Below are 15,500 nucleotides of genomic sequence, written 5' to 3' on the forward strand. Positions count from 1 at the left end.
GTAGTTTATTGTGTATCTTCGTCGTCTTTTATTTTTATACATTCAAGGAATACTTTCATCTGTCATGAGGTGTTGTGCCATCCCTTTGTAAAATAATCATCATCATCATCATCATCATCATCATCATCATCATCATCATCATCATCATCATCATCATCATCATCATCATCATCATCATCATCATCATCATCATCATCATCATCATCATCATCATCATCATCATCATCATCATCATCATCATCATCATCATCATCATCAGAATTATCATTATCGTATCACTTGCCTTGGTGTGTTGTTTACTTGTAGATTTGTATTTTCGTTGTATATCAAATGTAAAGTATATCCTCTATACCACGAACTTGTCGTCAATGAAGCAATCTTGAAATGTTTCTCATTTGTTAGGTTTGAGATATTTTGGCACCATTTCTGTACCCCCTGGCCGACTAGAATTGCTTGCAAATTTATCTGATTTGGAGGCCTTTTCTAGCTTTAGAATAATATAAAGCCTCATTCCCTCGGCTAAAATTGTCTAACATAATTTCATGTACTGATGTATTATTCTGGTGTGTTATTCTTAATACAGCATTTGCTTTATACAGCTGATGTAAAGACATGGAGCAAACGAAAGAATACGCAGTATGGGGAGCGGATGTACTCTCAGTTGTCCGTTGTCCTTTGTGCAAGAAGGGGGTGTCCAAGTGGCCGAGAAGATTTTGTCATCATCGTCGTCGTCGTCGTCGTCACCGGCGTCGATCACTTGGAGTTTCCTGTACATCTTAGGAGTAAGTACTAAACTTAGCTTCCTAACCATGTCCATAGTATATATATATATATGTATATATATATATATATATATATGTATATATATATATTTATATATATATGTATATAGATATATATGTATATATATGTATATATATGTATATATTTATATATATATTAGATGCGACGGAAATCTTGGCGTTCGTTATCATTTTCTGAAGAATTTCAGTTCATCTAAAGAGGCGTTTCTCATCCTTAAGGAATGCATCATTGAACACGCCCTACGCTCTTTAAAATCTCCGACTGTGCACAAAAGAAATACCTTTTAGAATCCCAAGAGGACACATGTATGTACAGACAAATGGCGTGGCAATGAGATCCTCTCTTGGGGTCTTCTTCGTCAGGTTCTTCATGGGAACAATAGAAGAAAAGGTCTTGTCTGAAAAGAAGCCTAGTATCTACTGTAGTCATATAGACGACATCTTGTTCAAGTTCAGTAGCGCTGATGAATTAGAAGACATCCGCCAGGGACTCGTGGAAGAATCAGGCCTCGTTTTCATCACCGAAATTAGCTTCAACGGCTCGCTTCCTTTCCGAGATGTACAAGTCTCCCAATGTGACTCTGGATACAAAACCAGTGTCTATGTGAAATCAACCAACAATGGACGGTGTTTAATATGCGTATGTCAGGAGGGCGCTCACCCACTGTTCAGACTGGACATCTGTTCACCACGAACTTGAACGGACCCCCCAAGTTCTTGTAAACGACGGTTTCCCTAACTACATTGCTGAGAGATCTATCAAGGATGAAGTCGATCGACCGTTGGTACTTTGGACTTGACCCCGACACCGACGCCCCAAACAAGACACCCACAAAACTGTTTTACAAAAGCCACATAACATCGGCGTATAAAACTGAAGAAAGAGTTAGGAAGACTATCATCCGCCGCAACGTAAACCCAATACGCGAGGATAAATGTCTTCATTTTATCATCTTTTACCAGTCCAAGACGTCGTCCAACCTTTTATTAAGAAACAACCTCTTCCCTCCGCCCAGAATCCCTCTAGAGGAGAAACGTCATCTACATGCATACATGTCAACACGAGGACAGTGGAACTCGTACTTCTTGTGTGGGAATGTGTCGACTACTCGCCTCTCCAGACGCCTCATTTGCCACCTACAAGCAGGATCCCTCAAGAACCACCTTAACCCACACGACCATGGGATCCCCCCGACGAGAGAACTACTTGTGAAAGGCACCATAATCATGGACCTGGATGACGATGCCTATCGCCTTTCCTTATTGCAAGTCCATTATATAAAAGATTTATCACACTCAATCAACATCCAGAGTGCTGATCTCCTGACCTTTCCTCTAGTAGAGTTATCTCGTCACTCGTCCGATAAGGCTCCCCACGGAGCGCCATATACTTAGTTGCTCAGTAGTATCATATTGACCTTTCCCAGTGTTTTTTTTTTTTTATAACCCATGTAACAAGATTTATTCAGTTGAAAATGTAACAAGAGTTACGAAACGTCCTGCTAGTAAATCACAGAGTTGACATTATTCGTCTCCGTGCCCTACACTTTCGGAGAATTCCTGTATTCCTTAACCCATTCAACTCCGATGACAAGATGTCTTGTCATTTGGTCAAATAAAACAAAAAATCATAAAACACCAAAATGTTTGATCAAACACCAGAAAAATATGACGTCAATCCTCGCTTCGCTCGCAGCGAAGCGCGAGCGAAGCGAGGACTGACGTCATATTTTTCTGGTGTTTGATCAAACATTTTGGTGTTTTATGATTTTTTGTTTTATTTGACCAAATGACAAGACATCTTGTCTTCGGAGTTGAATGGGTTACGCTTCTCGAGAAGAATTGAAAGTCTTCAGAAAAAGATCATCAACGCCGAGATTTCCGTCGCATTTAATACTACATGCATTAGGGAGATGTTGCTGCCAAAATACACAAATATTATATATATATATGTATATGTATATATATATACACATTTTAACAACCACAATGCACTTTAATTCTAAGCCATCAAAGGCCAGCATGCTTGAAATTGAAATGTGGTACTGCCCAGGACTCGAACCGGGCATCCTCATGACAAGTGCGACAGTGACTTTCCAACTCGGCCATCAAGCATGCCACGAAGCGTGGACTCTGGGATGGCTATGTTGGGAGTACTGTCGTCATGGTAAACACGGTCAATAATGTAGTTGATAATGCGCTCAATTGGAATGTTTGTGAATAGCTTTTCTACGTCCAACGAAGCTATGATACCATTAGCACTATCGTATAATCATCTATTTATCTGTACACATATATACGGGGGGGGGGGGCTTTCTGTGATAGGGCAAATACACAGGCTCAAATTCTGTGCATATATGTGAGTATAACCATGCATAGGGATTTCGACCTCTGGGCAGAGTGATTCAGTAGTGAGATTCACAAACGGATGTCAATATTGGTTGTTGGACTGTTCTCTTATCTACTTCAAATATCACAGGATGTCTCCTTGTTCGTATACTCGCGAGGTGTGTGTGTGTGTGTGTACGTGTGTGTGTGTGTGTGTACGTGTGTGTGTGTACGTGTGTGTGTGTACGTGTGTGTGCGTGCGTGCGTATGTATTTACCTAATTGTGTTTACCTAAGTATATAGAAAAGGAGAAATGTCCGTTGGGTTTCGTCTCCTATTCTCTAATTTTCTTTTGTCATGTTTAGCTTCAAATTCATGTACAGTTCTAACTTAATCTATAGCCTTGATTTCCACTGATCATGTACACATTTGACCCCGCACGTGTGTGTGCGTGTGTATGATTCACCATGGACTTGGATCACGTGCTGAACTCGTGATCAACAGCTATTTCCCTTCCGAAAGAGAGTTCAGAGCTCATATATGACCGATTAATGGTTAATGCTGTGACCTTACACGCACGCACACACACACACACACACACACACACACACACACACACACACACACACACACACACACACACACACACACACACACACACACACACACACACACACACACACACACACACACACACACACACAACTCCCCGCCCACGAGAATTGGAGTAACGACTCGCAGCGCAGCGATACCGAAATCATTTCAGCCCTGGGTGGAATTCGAACTCGGACCGCCGTGGTGATGGCCAGGAACTCTACCACTGCGCCATTGAGTCGCGCGCGCGCGCGCGTGTGTGTGTGTGTGTTTATTCACTTGGTTTTTGGATCACGTGTTGGGCTCGTGATCGACAGCTATTTCCTTCCTGGAAGAGAGCTCAGAGCTCGTAGGTCCGATCTATGGGTAATGTTATGACCTTGCACACACACACACACACCCAACTCCCCGCCCACGAGAGTCAGAGTAACGACCCGAAGCGCAGCGGTACCGAAATAATTTCGGCCCTGGGAAGGATTCGAACCAAGAACTGCGGGCCGCTATGGTGGCAGTTCAGCGCTCTACCAACTACGCCACCGAGTCGTGTGTGTGTGTGTGTGTGTGTGTGTGTGTGTGTGTGTGTGTGTGTGTGTTTGTGTGTATTCACCTAGTTGTAGTAAACAGGATAAGCGACATTTTCTTGGAAGGGTCCCGTCTCTGACCTTACGCTGTTCTTTGTCTCTGGATTCATAATCATGTAGAGGAAATTGTACTTTTTATTAATGTCGTTCAACTCCGATGACAAGATGTCTTGTCATTTGGTCAAATAAAACAAAAAATCATAAAACACCAAAATGTTTGATCAAACACCAGAAAAATATGACGTCAATCCTCGCTTCGCTCGCAGCGAAGCGAGGAGTGACGTCATATTTTTCTGGTGTTTGATCAAACATTTTGGTGTTTTATGATTTTTTGTTTTATTTGACCAAATGACAAGACATCTTGTCATCGGAGTTGAATGGGTTAATGTCGTTCAAACGTCCAGTTCCTTTTAATCTCATCTATTGGTGAATGTGTGTGTGTGTGTGTGTGTGTGTGTGTGTGTGTGTGTGTGTGTGTGTGTGTGTGTGTGTGTGTGTGATTCATCATGGTCTTGGTCTTTTGGATCATGTGTTGGATTCGTGATTGACAGCTATTACCCTCCCGAAAGAGAGCTCATATATGACCGATCTATGGGTAATGTTGTGACCTTACACACACACACACACACACACACACACACACACACACACACACACACACACACACACACACACACACACACACACACACAACTCCCCGCCCAAGAGAGTTGGAGTAACAACCCGCATTGCAGCGATACTGAAATTATTTCAGTCCTGGGCGGGATTCGATCTCGGACTTCCGTAGTGGTAGCCGGAAACTACAAACCTACCAACCGCGCCACAAGTTTTATGTGTGTGTGTGTGTGTGTGTGTGTGTGTGTGTGTGTGTGTGTGTGTGTGTGTGTGCATGTGTGTGTGTGTGCGCGCGCGCGCGCGTGTGTGTGTGTGTGTGTATGTATGTGTGTATACATATATACATACACACATACACATACATACACACATACAAATACATACACATACATACACATACAAACACACATGCACATACATACACACATACACATACACACATACACATACAAACACACATACACATACAAACATACATACACACATACACATATATACATACACATACATACACATGCGTACACATATACATACATACACACACATACATACACAAACACACATGCACATACATACACACATACACATACACACATACACATACAAACACACATACACATACAAACATACATACACACATACACATATATACATACACATACATACACATACATACACATGCGTACACATATACATACATACACACACATACATACACATACACATACATACACATACATACACATACATGCACATACATATACATACATATACACGCACATACACATACATATACACATATATACATACATATATATACACATGCACACAAATACACACACATACACACACATACATACACATACACATACATACACGTACACATATACATATACATACATATACACACACATACACATACACATACATATACACATATATACATACATACATATAGACACACATGCACACACATACACACACATACATACACGTACATACACATACATACACATACATACACATACACATACATATACATATATATACACATACATACACACATACACACACATACACACACACACATAGGCACACAACATACACACACACACACATACACATACACATACACACATATACACATATGCGTAGGTGTGTATATGTGCATGTGCGTATATGCGTATGTGTGTATATGCGTATGTGTGTATATGCGTATGTGTGCATATGCGTATGTGTGTATATGCGTGAATGCGTATGTGTGTATATGCGTAAATGCGTATGTGTGTATATGCGTGCGTTTATAAGTGGGTGTATATGCGTAAATACGTATATGCGTAAATGCCTATATACGTAAATGCGTATATGCGTATATACATATATGTGTATATGCCTATATATGCACATATACATATATAGGCATATACATATATACACAATTACACATACGCACTTACGCATTTACGCATATACACATATACGCATTTACGCATATACGTATTTACGCATTTACATGTATATATATGTGTATATATACACACGCATATACGCATTTACGCATATACACATACGCATTTACGCATATACGTATTTACGCATTTACATGTGTATATATGTGTATATGTATATATGTATATACGTATATGCGTATGTATGTATATGTGTTTATGCGTATGTGTGTATATGCGTATGTATATGCGTATATGTACATATGTATATGCGTATATATGTATGTGTTTATGCGTATGTATGTATATGCGTATGTGTGTATATGCGTATATAATGCGTATGTGTGTATATGCGTATGTATATGCGTATATGTACATATGTATATGCGTATATGCGTATATATGTATGTGTTTATGCGTATGTATGTATATGCGTATGTGTGTATATGCGTATATAATGCGTATGTGTGTATATGTATATGTGTATGTATTGCAAATACAGTGTTTCGCAAGAAAGTCAAGCATAAGTACACATGGGAGAGGGTGGTGGAGGGAAGGGTGGTAGATAGAGCGCTAATGGATTTTGTAGTGGTAAATAGGATTATGATAGGAAGAGTTAAGGATGTACATGTGCTAAGGGGAGAGGGTGGGGGAATATCAGATAATTCTTTGGTGGAAGGTAAGTTGAGAGTGGAGGATAGGTGGAGAAAGAGGAAAGGGACAAAAGGTAGGGAGGTTCTTAGAGTGAACTCTTTGAATGAAAAAGAAAATGAGAAGGAGTAAGGAAAGAAGCTGAAGGAGGAGTGGGATGGAGTAAAGGATAGAGTAGAGTTGGGTGTGGAGGAGGAATGGGGATGGTTCAAGGAGAGAGTCATAAAGTGTGCAAGGATGGTGTGTGGAACAAGAAGGACAGGGGGAAATAGAAGAAAGGGTAGTGAATGGTGGGATGAGGAAAGAAAGAAGGTTGTAGAAGAGAAGAAGCGAGCTTTCACAGATTGGTTACAAAATAGGACAAGGGAGTCATATGAGACGTACAAAGAAAAGAAAAGAGAAGTAAAGCAAAAGGTAAAGGTTGCAAAGAGGAGAGCAGATGTGAAATGGGGTAAGAGTATGAGAGAAAATTTTGAAAGTAATAATAAGATGTTTTGGAAAGAAATTAAGAGAGGAAGATGAGGCGAATCAAGTAGAGAAGAAAAGGTTAAAGGTGCAGATGGAGAGATGATAATGGAAGAGAAGGCAGTAAGGGGAAGATGGGCAGAATATTTTAGAGAGTTGCTAAATGTGAAGGGGGATAGGGAAGGAAAGATAGCTGCAGTGGGAAATGCGAAGAAAATGAGTGATGAGTGAGGAGAATGGAGGAGAAATAAGGAAGGATGAGGTGAAGGCAGTTGTTAAGATGATGAAAGCAGGTAAGGCACCTGGTCTGGATGGATGCCATGCAGAATGTCTGAAAAAGGGAGGTACCGTGATGGTGGACTGGTTGGTGAGGTTATTTAATGTTTGCTGGAGAGAGAGTAGAGTGCCGGAGGACTGGAGGAGTACCTGTATAATTCCTCTTTACAAGGGAAAAGGGGACAAGTGTGAATGTAGTAGTTTCAGAGGGATTAGCTTGTTGAGTGTAGTTGGGAAGGCTGGGAGGATCTTGATTGAGAGGATTAGGAGAGGAACAGGAGTAATTGGTGAGGAATAGTGTAGATTTAGGACAGGTAGAGGTTGTGTAGATCAGACCCTTGTGGTAAGACAGATATGTGAGAAAGCTATAGGAAAGGGGAAGGATGTTTTCTGGGCTTTTATGGATCTGGAAAAGGCTTACGATAGGGTAGACAGAAAGGCACTGTGGGATTTATGCAGATATACGGGATAGGAGGAAAGCTTTTGGGAGCTATCAAGAGTTTTTATGAGAGTAGTAGAGCTTGTGTCAGGATTGGAAATGGAGAGAGTGAGTGGTTTGAGGTAAAGGTGGGACTGCGTCAAGGATGTGTTATGTCGCCCTGGCTGTTCAACTTATACATGGATGGGGTGGTGCGAGAGGTAAATGCAAGGGTAGTGGGAAAGGGATTGGAGATGGTTAAAGAAAATGGAGAAAAGTGGGAGGTGAGCCAGCTGTTGTTTGCGGACGACACTGCGCTTGTGGCAGGATCGGAGGAGGGACCGAGGAAGTTGGTGGCAGGGTTTAGGAGAGTATGTGATAGAAAAAAGCTAAAGATAAATGTGGGTAAAAGTAAGGTGATGAGATGTACAAGGGGTGAAAGTGGCAGTAGACTGGAAGTGAGCATTAAGGGAGAGCGACTGGAGGAAGTGGATAGTTTTAGATACTTGGGTGCAAATGTGGCAGGAAAAGGTGGAGTGAAGGTGGAGGTAGAATGTAGATTGAGAGAAGCGAGTAAATGCCTTGGTGGATTAAAGAGTGTAATGAGGAATAGACATTTGGGAATGGATGCGAAGAGGAGACTGTATGAAAGAGTGCTTGTGCCAACACCACTATATGGGGCAGAAACATGGAACATAAGAGAAGAAGAGAGAAGGAGTTTGAATGTGTTTGAGATGAGGTGTCTGAGAAGTATGATGGGGGTTACTAGGCTAGATAGAGTGAGAAACGAGGAGGTGAGGAGGAGAACAGGGGTGGAAAAGGAGCTGGGAGATAGGGTTGATGAAAGAATATTAGGATGGTTTGGACACATGGAAAGAATGAGTGAAGAAAGACTAGTAAAAGAGGTATGGAAGGCAGATGTGGAGGGAGTGAACATGAGGGGACGTCCTAGGATGAGGTGGATGGATGGGGTGAAGGGGGGTTTGGGGAGGAGGGGAATGTTTGTTGAGGAAGGACGGGAGAGGACAGAAGACAGGAATGAATGGAGAATTGTTGTATATGGATGATGTTGTGATTGCATGAGGTGGAATGGGCGGGGGTGGGCGGGGGTGGGTGGGGGTGAGGTAGTATGTGTGAGCAAAATTTGACGCAGCCCGAAGGGATTTCTCCCCGTCCTCTCCTTTTTTGCAAGGGGGGGGCGGAGAGGGGTGGGTCGCCGATTTAATGAAGCGGCCTTGCTGTGGATGTGCTGTGTCTTGCGTTACTGCCTCTGATCCAGGGCAGTGGACAAGGTGCAGGGATGACCCGTCATCCAGGAAGTGCTCAGATAAGAGGGAGGGTGGAGGGGTGTGGAGTGTATTCAGGGATGAAATGGGTGAGAATGATTTTATGCCTTTCCCTTTTTGGCTACCTCCCTTGTAAGGGGGAAGAAGCCTTGGTATATATATGTATACATGTATGTGTGTATATGCGTATGTGTGTATGTGCGTATATGCATGTGTGTATGCGTGTGTGTATATGCGTGTGTATATGCGTATATGTGTGTATGCGTGTGTGTACATGCGTGTGTATATGCGTATGTGTGTATATGCGTGTGTGTTTATGCGTATGCGTGTATATGCGTATGTGTGTATGTGCGTATGTGTGTATATGCGTGTGTGTGTATATGCGTAAATGCGTATATATGTATATGCCTATATATGTATATGCCTATATATACATATATAGGCATATTCATATAGGCATATACATGAATATGCATATACATATATACGCATATATGCATTTACGCATATACGCACATACATATGTATATGCGTATGTATGTATGTATATATGCATATGTATATAGATATAAACTTGAATCCTACATGATGTTTATGCATCCAATAAGTTATTTTAAAATTCTAGATTTACATACAATATACAAATGATGAGCTTAAGAGATATATAGCAAATATAGAATATATGTATTTATCCAAACATATATCTACGAGTATATGCATATGTTGGAGATGCGCGGCAGGAGATTGTTTTTCGGTCGTTGTGCAAACTACGACAAGCTGAGGGGAGTTTGCAGGAGTGACGTGGCAGAGGTTGGCGCGGTCGTGTGAATCATGGGATGCTATGAATGAGGCCTTTAATTGTTCAGCTGTTGACTCAGGATGGCTGATTTGATTGATTAATGTGACCAAACTTGGATTTTTGCTTATTGTTTCTTTAACCCATTAAACTCCGATGACAAGATGTCTTGTCATTTGGTCAAATAAAAAAAAAAATCATAATAAAACAACAAAATGTTTGATCATCAAACATTTTGTTGTTTTATTATGATTTTTTATTTTTTTATTTGACCAAATGACAAGACATCTTGTCATCGGAGTTTAATGGGTTAATAAGGACTGGACCATTTGTAATTTTCCTATGAAGTCTCATATATACCCCAGTTTCCACAGTAGTACTGCAGTTTGTAAAGTTCCTTGCCAAAGGCGTTATTCAGTATAACTTTTCACCTACAAGTGTAGGCTAGACATATGGGAAAAAACTGGCTGAAAATATAATTTAAGCCAGCACCACAAACGAATTTATTATTATCATTTATGAACGGAGGCAAGGAAACTGGACACTGAGCACGGCTCCGACTTTGTATACTATAACTAGGTAAATACAATCCACCCATCTCTCTCTTTTATACAGAATATTCGCCACCCTTGAGAAAAAGCTTAAGAAATTGCCAAGAGTTGTGTTAATGCATGTATGTATTTTACTTACATAATGGTAATATGCATAGAAGGAGCTACATTTATAAGGTCCTGTCTTTTTCTCCATCATAATTAGTTTTGAATTAGCTTTTGGTTTTAGCTTGGGCATCTTGTCTGAAAATGACATATTCCAGCAGCTTTGGCAAAGTAAACACCGTTTGAGGTGAATGTGTTGTGTCTTGTTGTAATGCTTTTGATCAGGGGAGTAAGCCAGGGACGGGGAGGCGAGGTATAAAGGGACAACATATGGGTGTATGTCATGAAAGGGTCACCCCATTTTCAAAGGGGAAAGGGACTTAGGTATGTGAATGTATCGTTACTGTGCCCCATGAATATCGACCAGAAAATATGAAGTACCATTATCTGTGAGAGGGGTAAGCACAGTTAGATGTAAAGTCTTCCCACAGTTAATTGAGACTGTTTGGCTTATCAAAAATAATGATAATGATAGATAAAAAAAAAAAAACGATTACAGTTAACTGACAGATTTAAATATAAAAGCTAAAATTTGTATTTATCTAATTTTCAGGGTAGATGGGCACCATGGATTACCTCCTGAGATGTGGCTTGTCAAGGATTACAATAAGTAAGGAGTGTTTTTATTTATTCTTGTTATTATTTAAGGTTTGCGGGGCTGTCACCCATTCGGGCCTCAGCCTTGCAGCAGTCCAGAACAGTTCATACATGAAACAGGTGGTGGTGTCTACATGATATCACTGTTAGGAGTAGCGATATTCAGAGGAGATCAGGAAGGACACCCCTCAACCTCAGGTTGACCGGATTGTGGACAACTGCCCAGGATGTAACACTTCACCCCATACCATTCAACACGTCATGGAAGACTACACTATACACAATCATGCGCGCCAACAACACAACATACACTCCGTAAAGGATTTGTGGGAAAACCCCGTTTTGGCCGTGGCATTCCTTGGGGAGACGGGAGGACTGCTCGGACAGACAGTCTAGGGAACAACAACAAGAACAACCAGAGGCGGCGTCAGGTGGAGGATGTGTCCCCAAGAAGCTGAGGGTTACCTCTCGGAGGTAACCCTCACCTTCTTGGGGACACATCCTCCACCTGACGCCGCCTCAGGTTGTTCTTGTTGTTGTTGTTGTTGTTCTTCCCTAGACTGTCTGTCTGTCCGAGCAGTCCCGTCTCCCTCCCCAAGGAATGCCACGGCCAAAACGGGGTTTTCCCACAAATCCTTTACGGAGTGTATGTTGTGTTGTTTGCGCGCATGATTGTGTATAATGCAGTCTTCCATGACGTGTTGAATAGTGAGATGCCGTGCCGCCCTGCTGAAGTGAGTGAGTGGCGGGCTAAGAACTGGGTGAAGAGTGGCTGTGGCTCTGCATTTTAGCAGGTAGTAGTAGTAGTAGTGGGGGGAACTGTTTCTCTGCGGCCGGCCCCACAAAGTTTGCAGCATTCATAACTGTCTCTCCCCACGTGGAATACTTGCCACACACAACAACACCCAAGGCAGATCCTGTGGAAGATAGATTCTACCCTTTTACCAGGTACAAGGCAGGTGGGCTGCCTTGTACCTAGTGAGTGACAAGGTAGTATCACAGCGCTGATTCTGAAGCGTTGCTGCTCTGGCCAGCCCTGGCCATCAATATGGCTTCCTTGATGCTAACTCCCTTGATCTATGTGATCGTGGGTGCCAGGGACTGTGTGGCTTTGCTGAACCACGTCGCTGCCTTGGCAGCAGTATTCGCAATAGTGTTCCCTAGGATCCCAACATGACTGGGGATCCAGTGAAACTTTGAAGACCTCTCATCCCAGTGCAAGAGATTTAGCGAGAACTGGATTGACTTTGTTAAGTAGACGTCATTCGTTATCTTCCCTGACCGGATGACGTCAACAATACTTGTACTTATCAAATTGTGTTTTTCTTCTTCTTCATCTGTGCTGGTAGTCTCTTGCTACATACCTTCAACATGAATGAAGACTAACCTTAGAGTTGTATTCATGATAGGGCATTGTGCCCTGATGGCGCCACCCTCTTGGATGAAGCAAATCTCATAAGTGGTGTAATAGGCAGTGTTCTGGTGCCCTTTGCTCAAACAGGATGTCTTATTCCATTTGATGGATCAATACAGACTCAATGCCTCTTTTGAAAATCGGACATTACCAAGACTGGACACACTGGAATTCGCTTCCGAGAAGATCATCCCTGCCCTCAAGTGAGTGAGGACGTCCCTGCGTGTAGGCAGGTTGTTTTTGACTACCTTGGAGGCAGCGTTTTCTACACTGTCGTGTAGAATGGGAGTGTTGCCATACCGGGGCATACATTTTTCTCGGGCGTGTGCAGACTTTCATAGCAAGATATACTTGTCAAACTTTGACAAAATGTTGGTTCTAGTTTTTTTTTTTTTTTTTGTTCTTGAATGTATATAAGGCCCCCATGCCCTAACATATTCAGTAAGATATAAAAATTCCTTTTTTTATATATATATTATCGCTAAAAGAAAGCTGAAACTTTAGCGTACAGTTTTTTTTTTCTTCGCCGTAAAAACGTATCTTTTATGGTACAATATTTTATAAGTAACACAATTACCAATAAGAGTCATATTTTGATGTACCATTTATTATATGATAACTAGTTCTATGATTTTTAAACAAAAGTTTGAGTTTTTGAATGTTTGAACAACCCACTGATATGTAGAAAAAAATTCCTCGTGTCCTTGGGGTGAGGTAGTATGTGTGAGCAAAATTTGACACAGCCCGAAGGGATTTCTCCCCGTCTTCTCCTTTTATGCATGGGTGGACGGAGAGGGGGGGGGTTGCCGATTTAATAAAGCTGCCTTGCTGTGGATGTGTTGTGTCTTGTGACACTGCTTCTGACCCAGGGCAGTGGACAAGGTGCAGGGATGACCCGTCATCCAGGAGGTGCTCAGATGAGAGGGAGGGTGGAGGGGTGTGGAGTGTATTCAGGGATGGAATGGATTGGAATGATTTTATGCCTTTTCCTTTTTGGCTACCTCCCTTGTAAGGGGTAAAAAGCCTTGGTATATGTACGTATGTAGTATTTATCAAGAATAGTTAAAACATTTAATGACAGAACTATTGAAAATGACAAATTAGTATAAACTAAACTTAAAACTATAAATTGGTTTACTTAAAATTAGAAAGCTAGATTATGGGCTATTGCCCGCAAATCATCAACGACGTTGCTATATGAAGGACATCTTTCTACAATGTTTTTTATCCGTTCAGAAGAGTCACGATATTTCTTTCTTTGTGGTTGAGATGAAGTACCAGCCAAGTAATAATCGACTTTGACTTCATTATAATTTTGTTCTTTCTTCAGGCAGTCGAAAAACCTCCCAATATTAGGGTGGTGTCCAGCAACCTGTGTCTCAAATGTCCTATGCCATCCTTCAAGTGAATTATTTGTTTTTTGCTAAAGAATGTGAAAGGGTTTTCGTAAACATCACCAATTATAATGAAAACATGGAAAATGAGAACTACTGATGAATGGGACCTTTCGCAGTCAGGCTCGTAGATTCCTATTAGCGCTAGAATTTTCAATTGTCTCGGAATTCACAAGGCAAAGGGGTGACTCAGCTAATTTGGAAACCAATATTAAAAAAAAAAAGATACGCCATAAATTGCTGCATAAATGTATTCAAAATTAAAAACATGACTCATAATGTTACAATTTTTACTTACTTGTGTGTGATAAGGCTTTGTTAATTTGATTATAAGGTAAAACTAAAAATAGGTTATTATTTTTTAATTATTTTTACTGAAGTAACTATGAGCAGTAAAAATAAGAGGATATTGATTTCGGTTTGTGCATTTTATCCGAGTGTTGAAAAATAATGGATATCACTGTCACGTCCTGTATATGAAGATAATGGAATAAAAACAACAGTGGTGGCGGACGTACGAAGTTAACAAAATTTTTGTAAAAAAAAAAAAAAAAAAAAAAATAGCCTCTTAGATCTGCTGGGAGCTATTTTCAAACAGATATGACTAATTATACGTGTGCCGTGGCAATCTGCACGTCAGATTCAAGAAAAAATAAGAGGGAGACAAAGTTTATCGTATCGAAAAAAATAAGTTTTCGATCCAAAATTATATTTCCGATACATTACATGGATTTCCCTAATGATTGGTGCATTCAAATGAAAGTATATATCAGTATACGTCCATTGAAGTCGGTAGAAAATGACAAATTGCTTGGCTTGATACAATTATAGGCTGTTTTACGAATATCATCTGTGATTATAAATAGAGGCTCAAACAATGCTATATGCCGTTTGCAATCATGAAATTAATTGACTTGTATTTCAAACACAATAATGTACAACGATACTTCTCTGTAAGCTTATAAAACTTGCCCAAAAAAAGTATTTATTTTCCGGCAAGAATTACAAAATCTGGCGGTCTCTGGTATCAACTTGCTCACTGCGAAAGGTCACATAGTGTTTAGTAATGAATTAACAAGAAAAATATCGACACCAATTGTAATGATAGAAATAATGATGTAAAAAATGAAAACAACTGATGAATAAAAATATAGATAAATCTCAACAACAATGATAAT

At 40.7% G+C, this 15,500-nt stretch overlaps 1 protein-coding gene across 1 annotated transcript in view; it reads left to right on the forward strand.

The window, feature by feature from the left end:
- The first annotated feature begins 610 nt into the window (after positions 1 to 610).
- The window catches only part of LOC143030789 (uncharacterized), a 64,351-nt gene continuing 49,461 nt past the window's right edge, over positions 611 to 15,500 (forward strand). The window contains exons 1-2 of the mRNA XM_076194006.1: positions 611 to 782; positions 11,471 to 11,527. Of these exons, the coding sequence (XP_076050121.1) occupies positions 11,476 to 11,527 (52 nt within the window). The 5' untranslated portion in view covers positions 611 to 782; positions 11,471 to 11,475. The remainder of the gene's footprint in view (positions 783 to 11,470; positions 11,528 to 15,500) is intronic.

This window comes from Oratosquilla oratoria, chromosome 12 (genome assembly GCF_046742065.1).
Source record: "Oratosquilla oratoria isolate Oo_2021 chromosome 12, ASM4674206v1, whole genome shotgun sequence".
Taxonomy (NCBI): Eukaryota; Metazoa; Arthropoda; class Malacostraca; order Stomatopoda; family Squillidae; genus Oratosquilla; species Oratosquilla oratoria.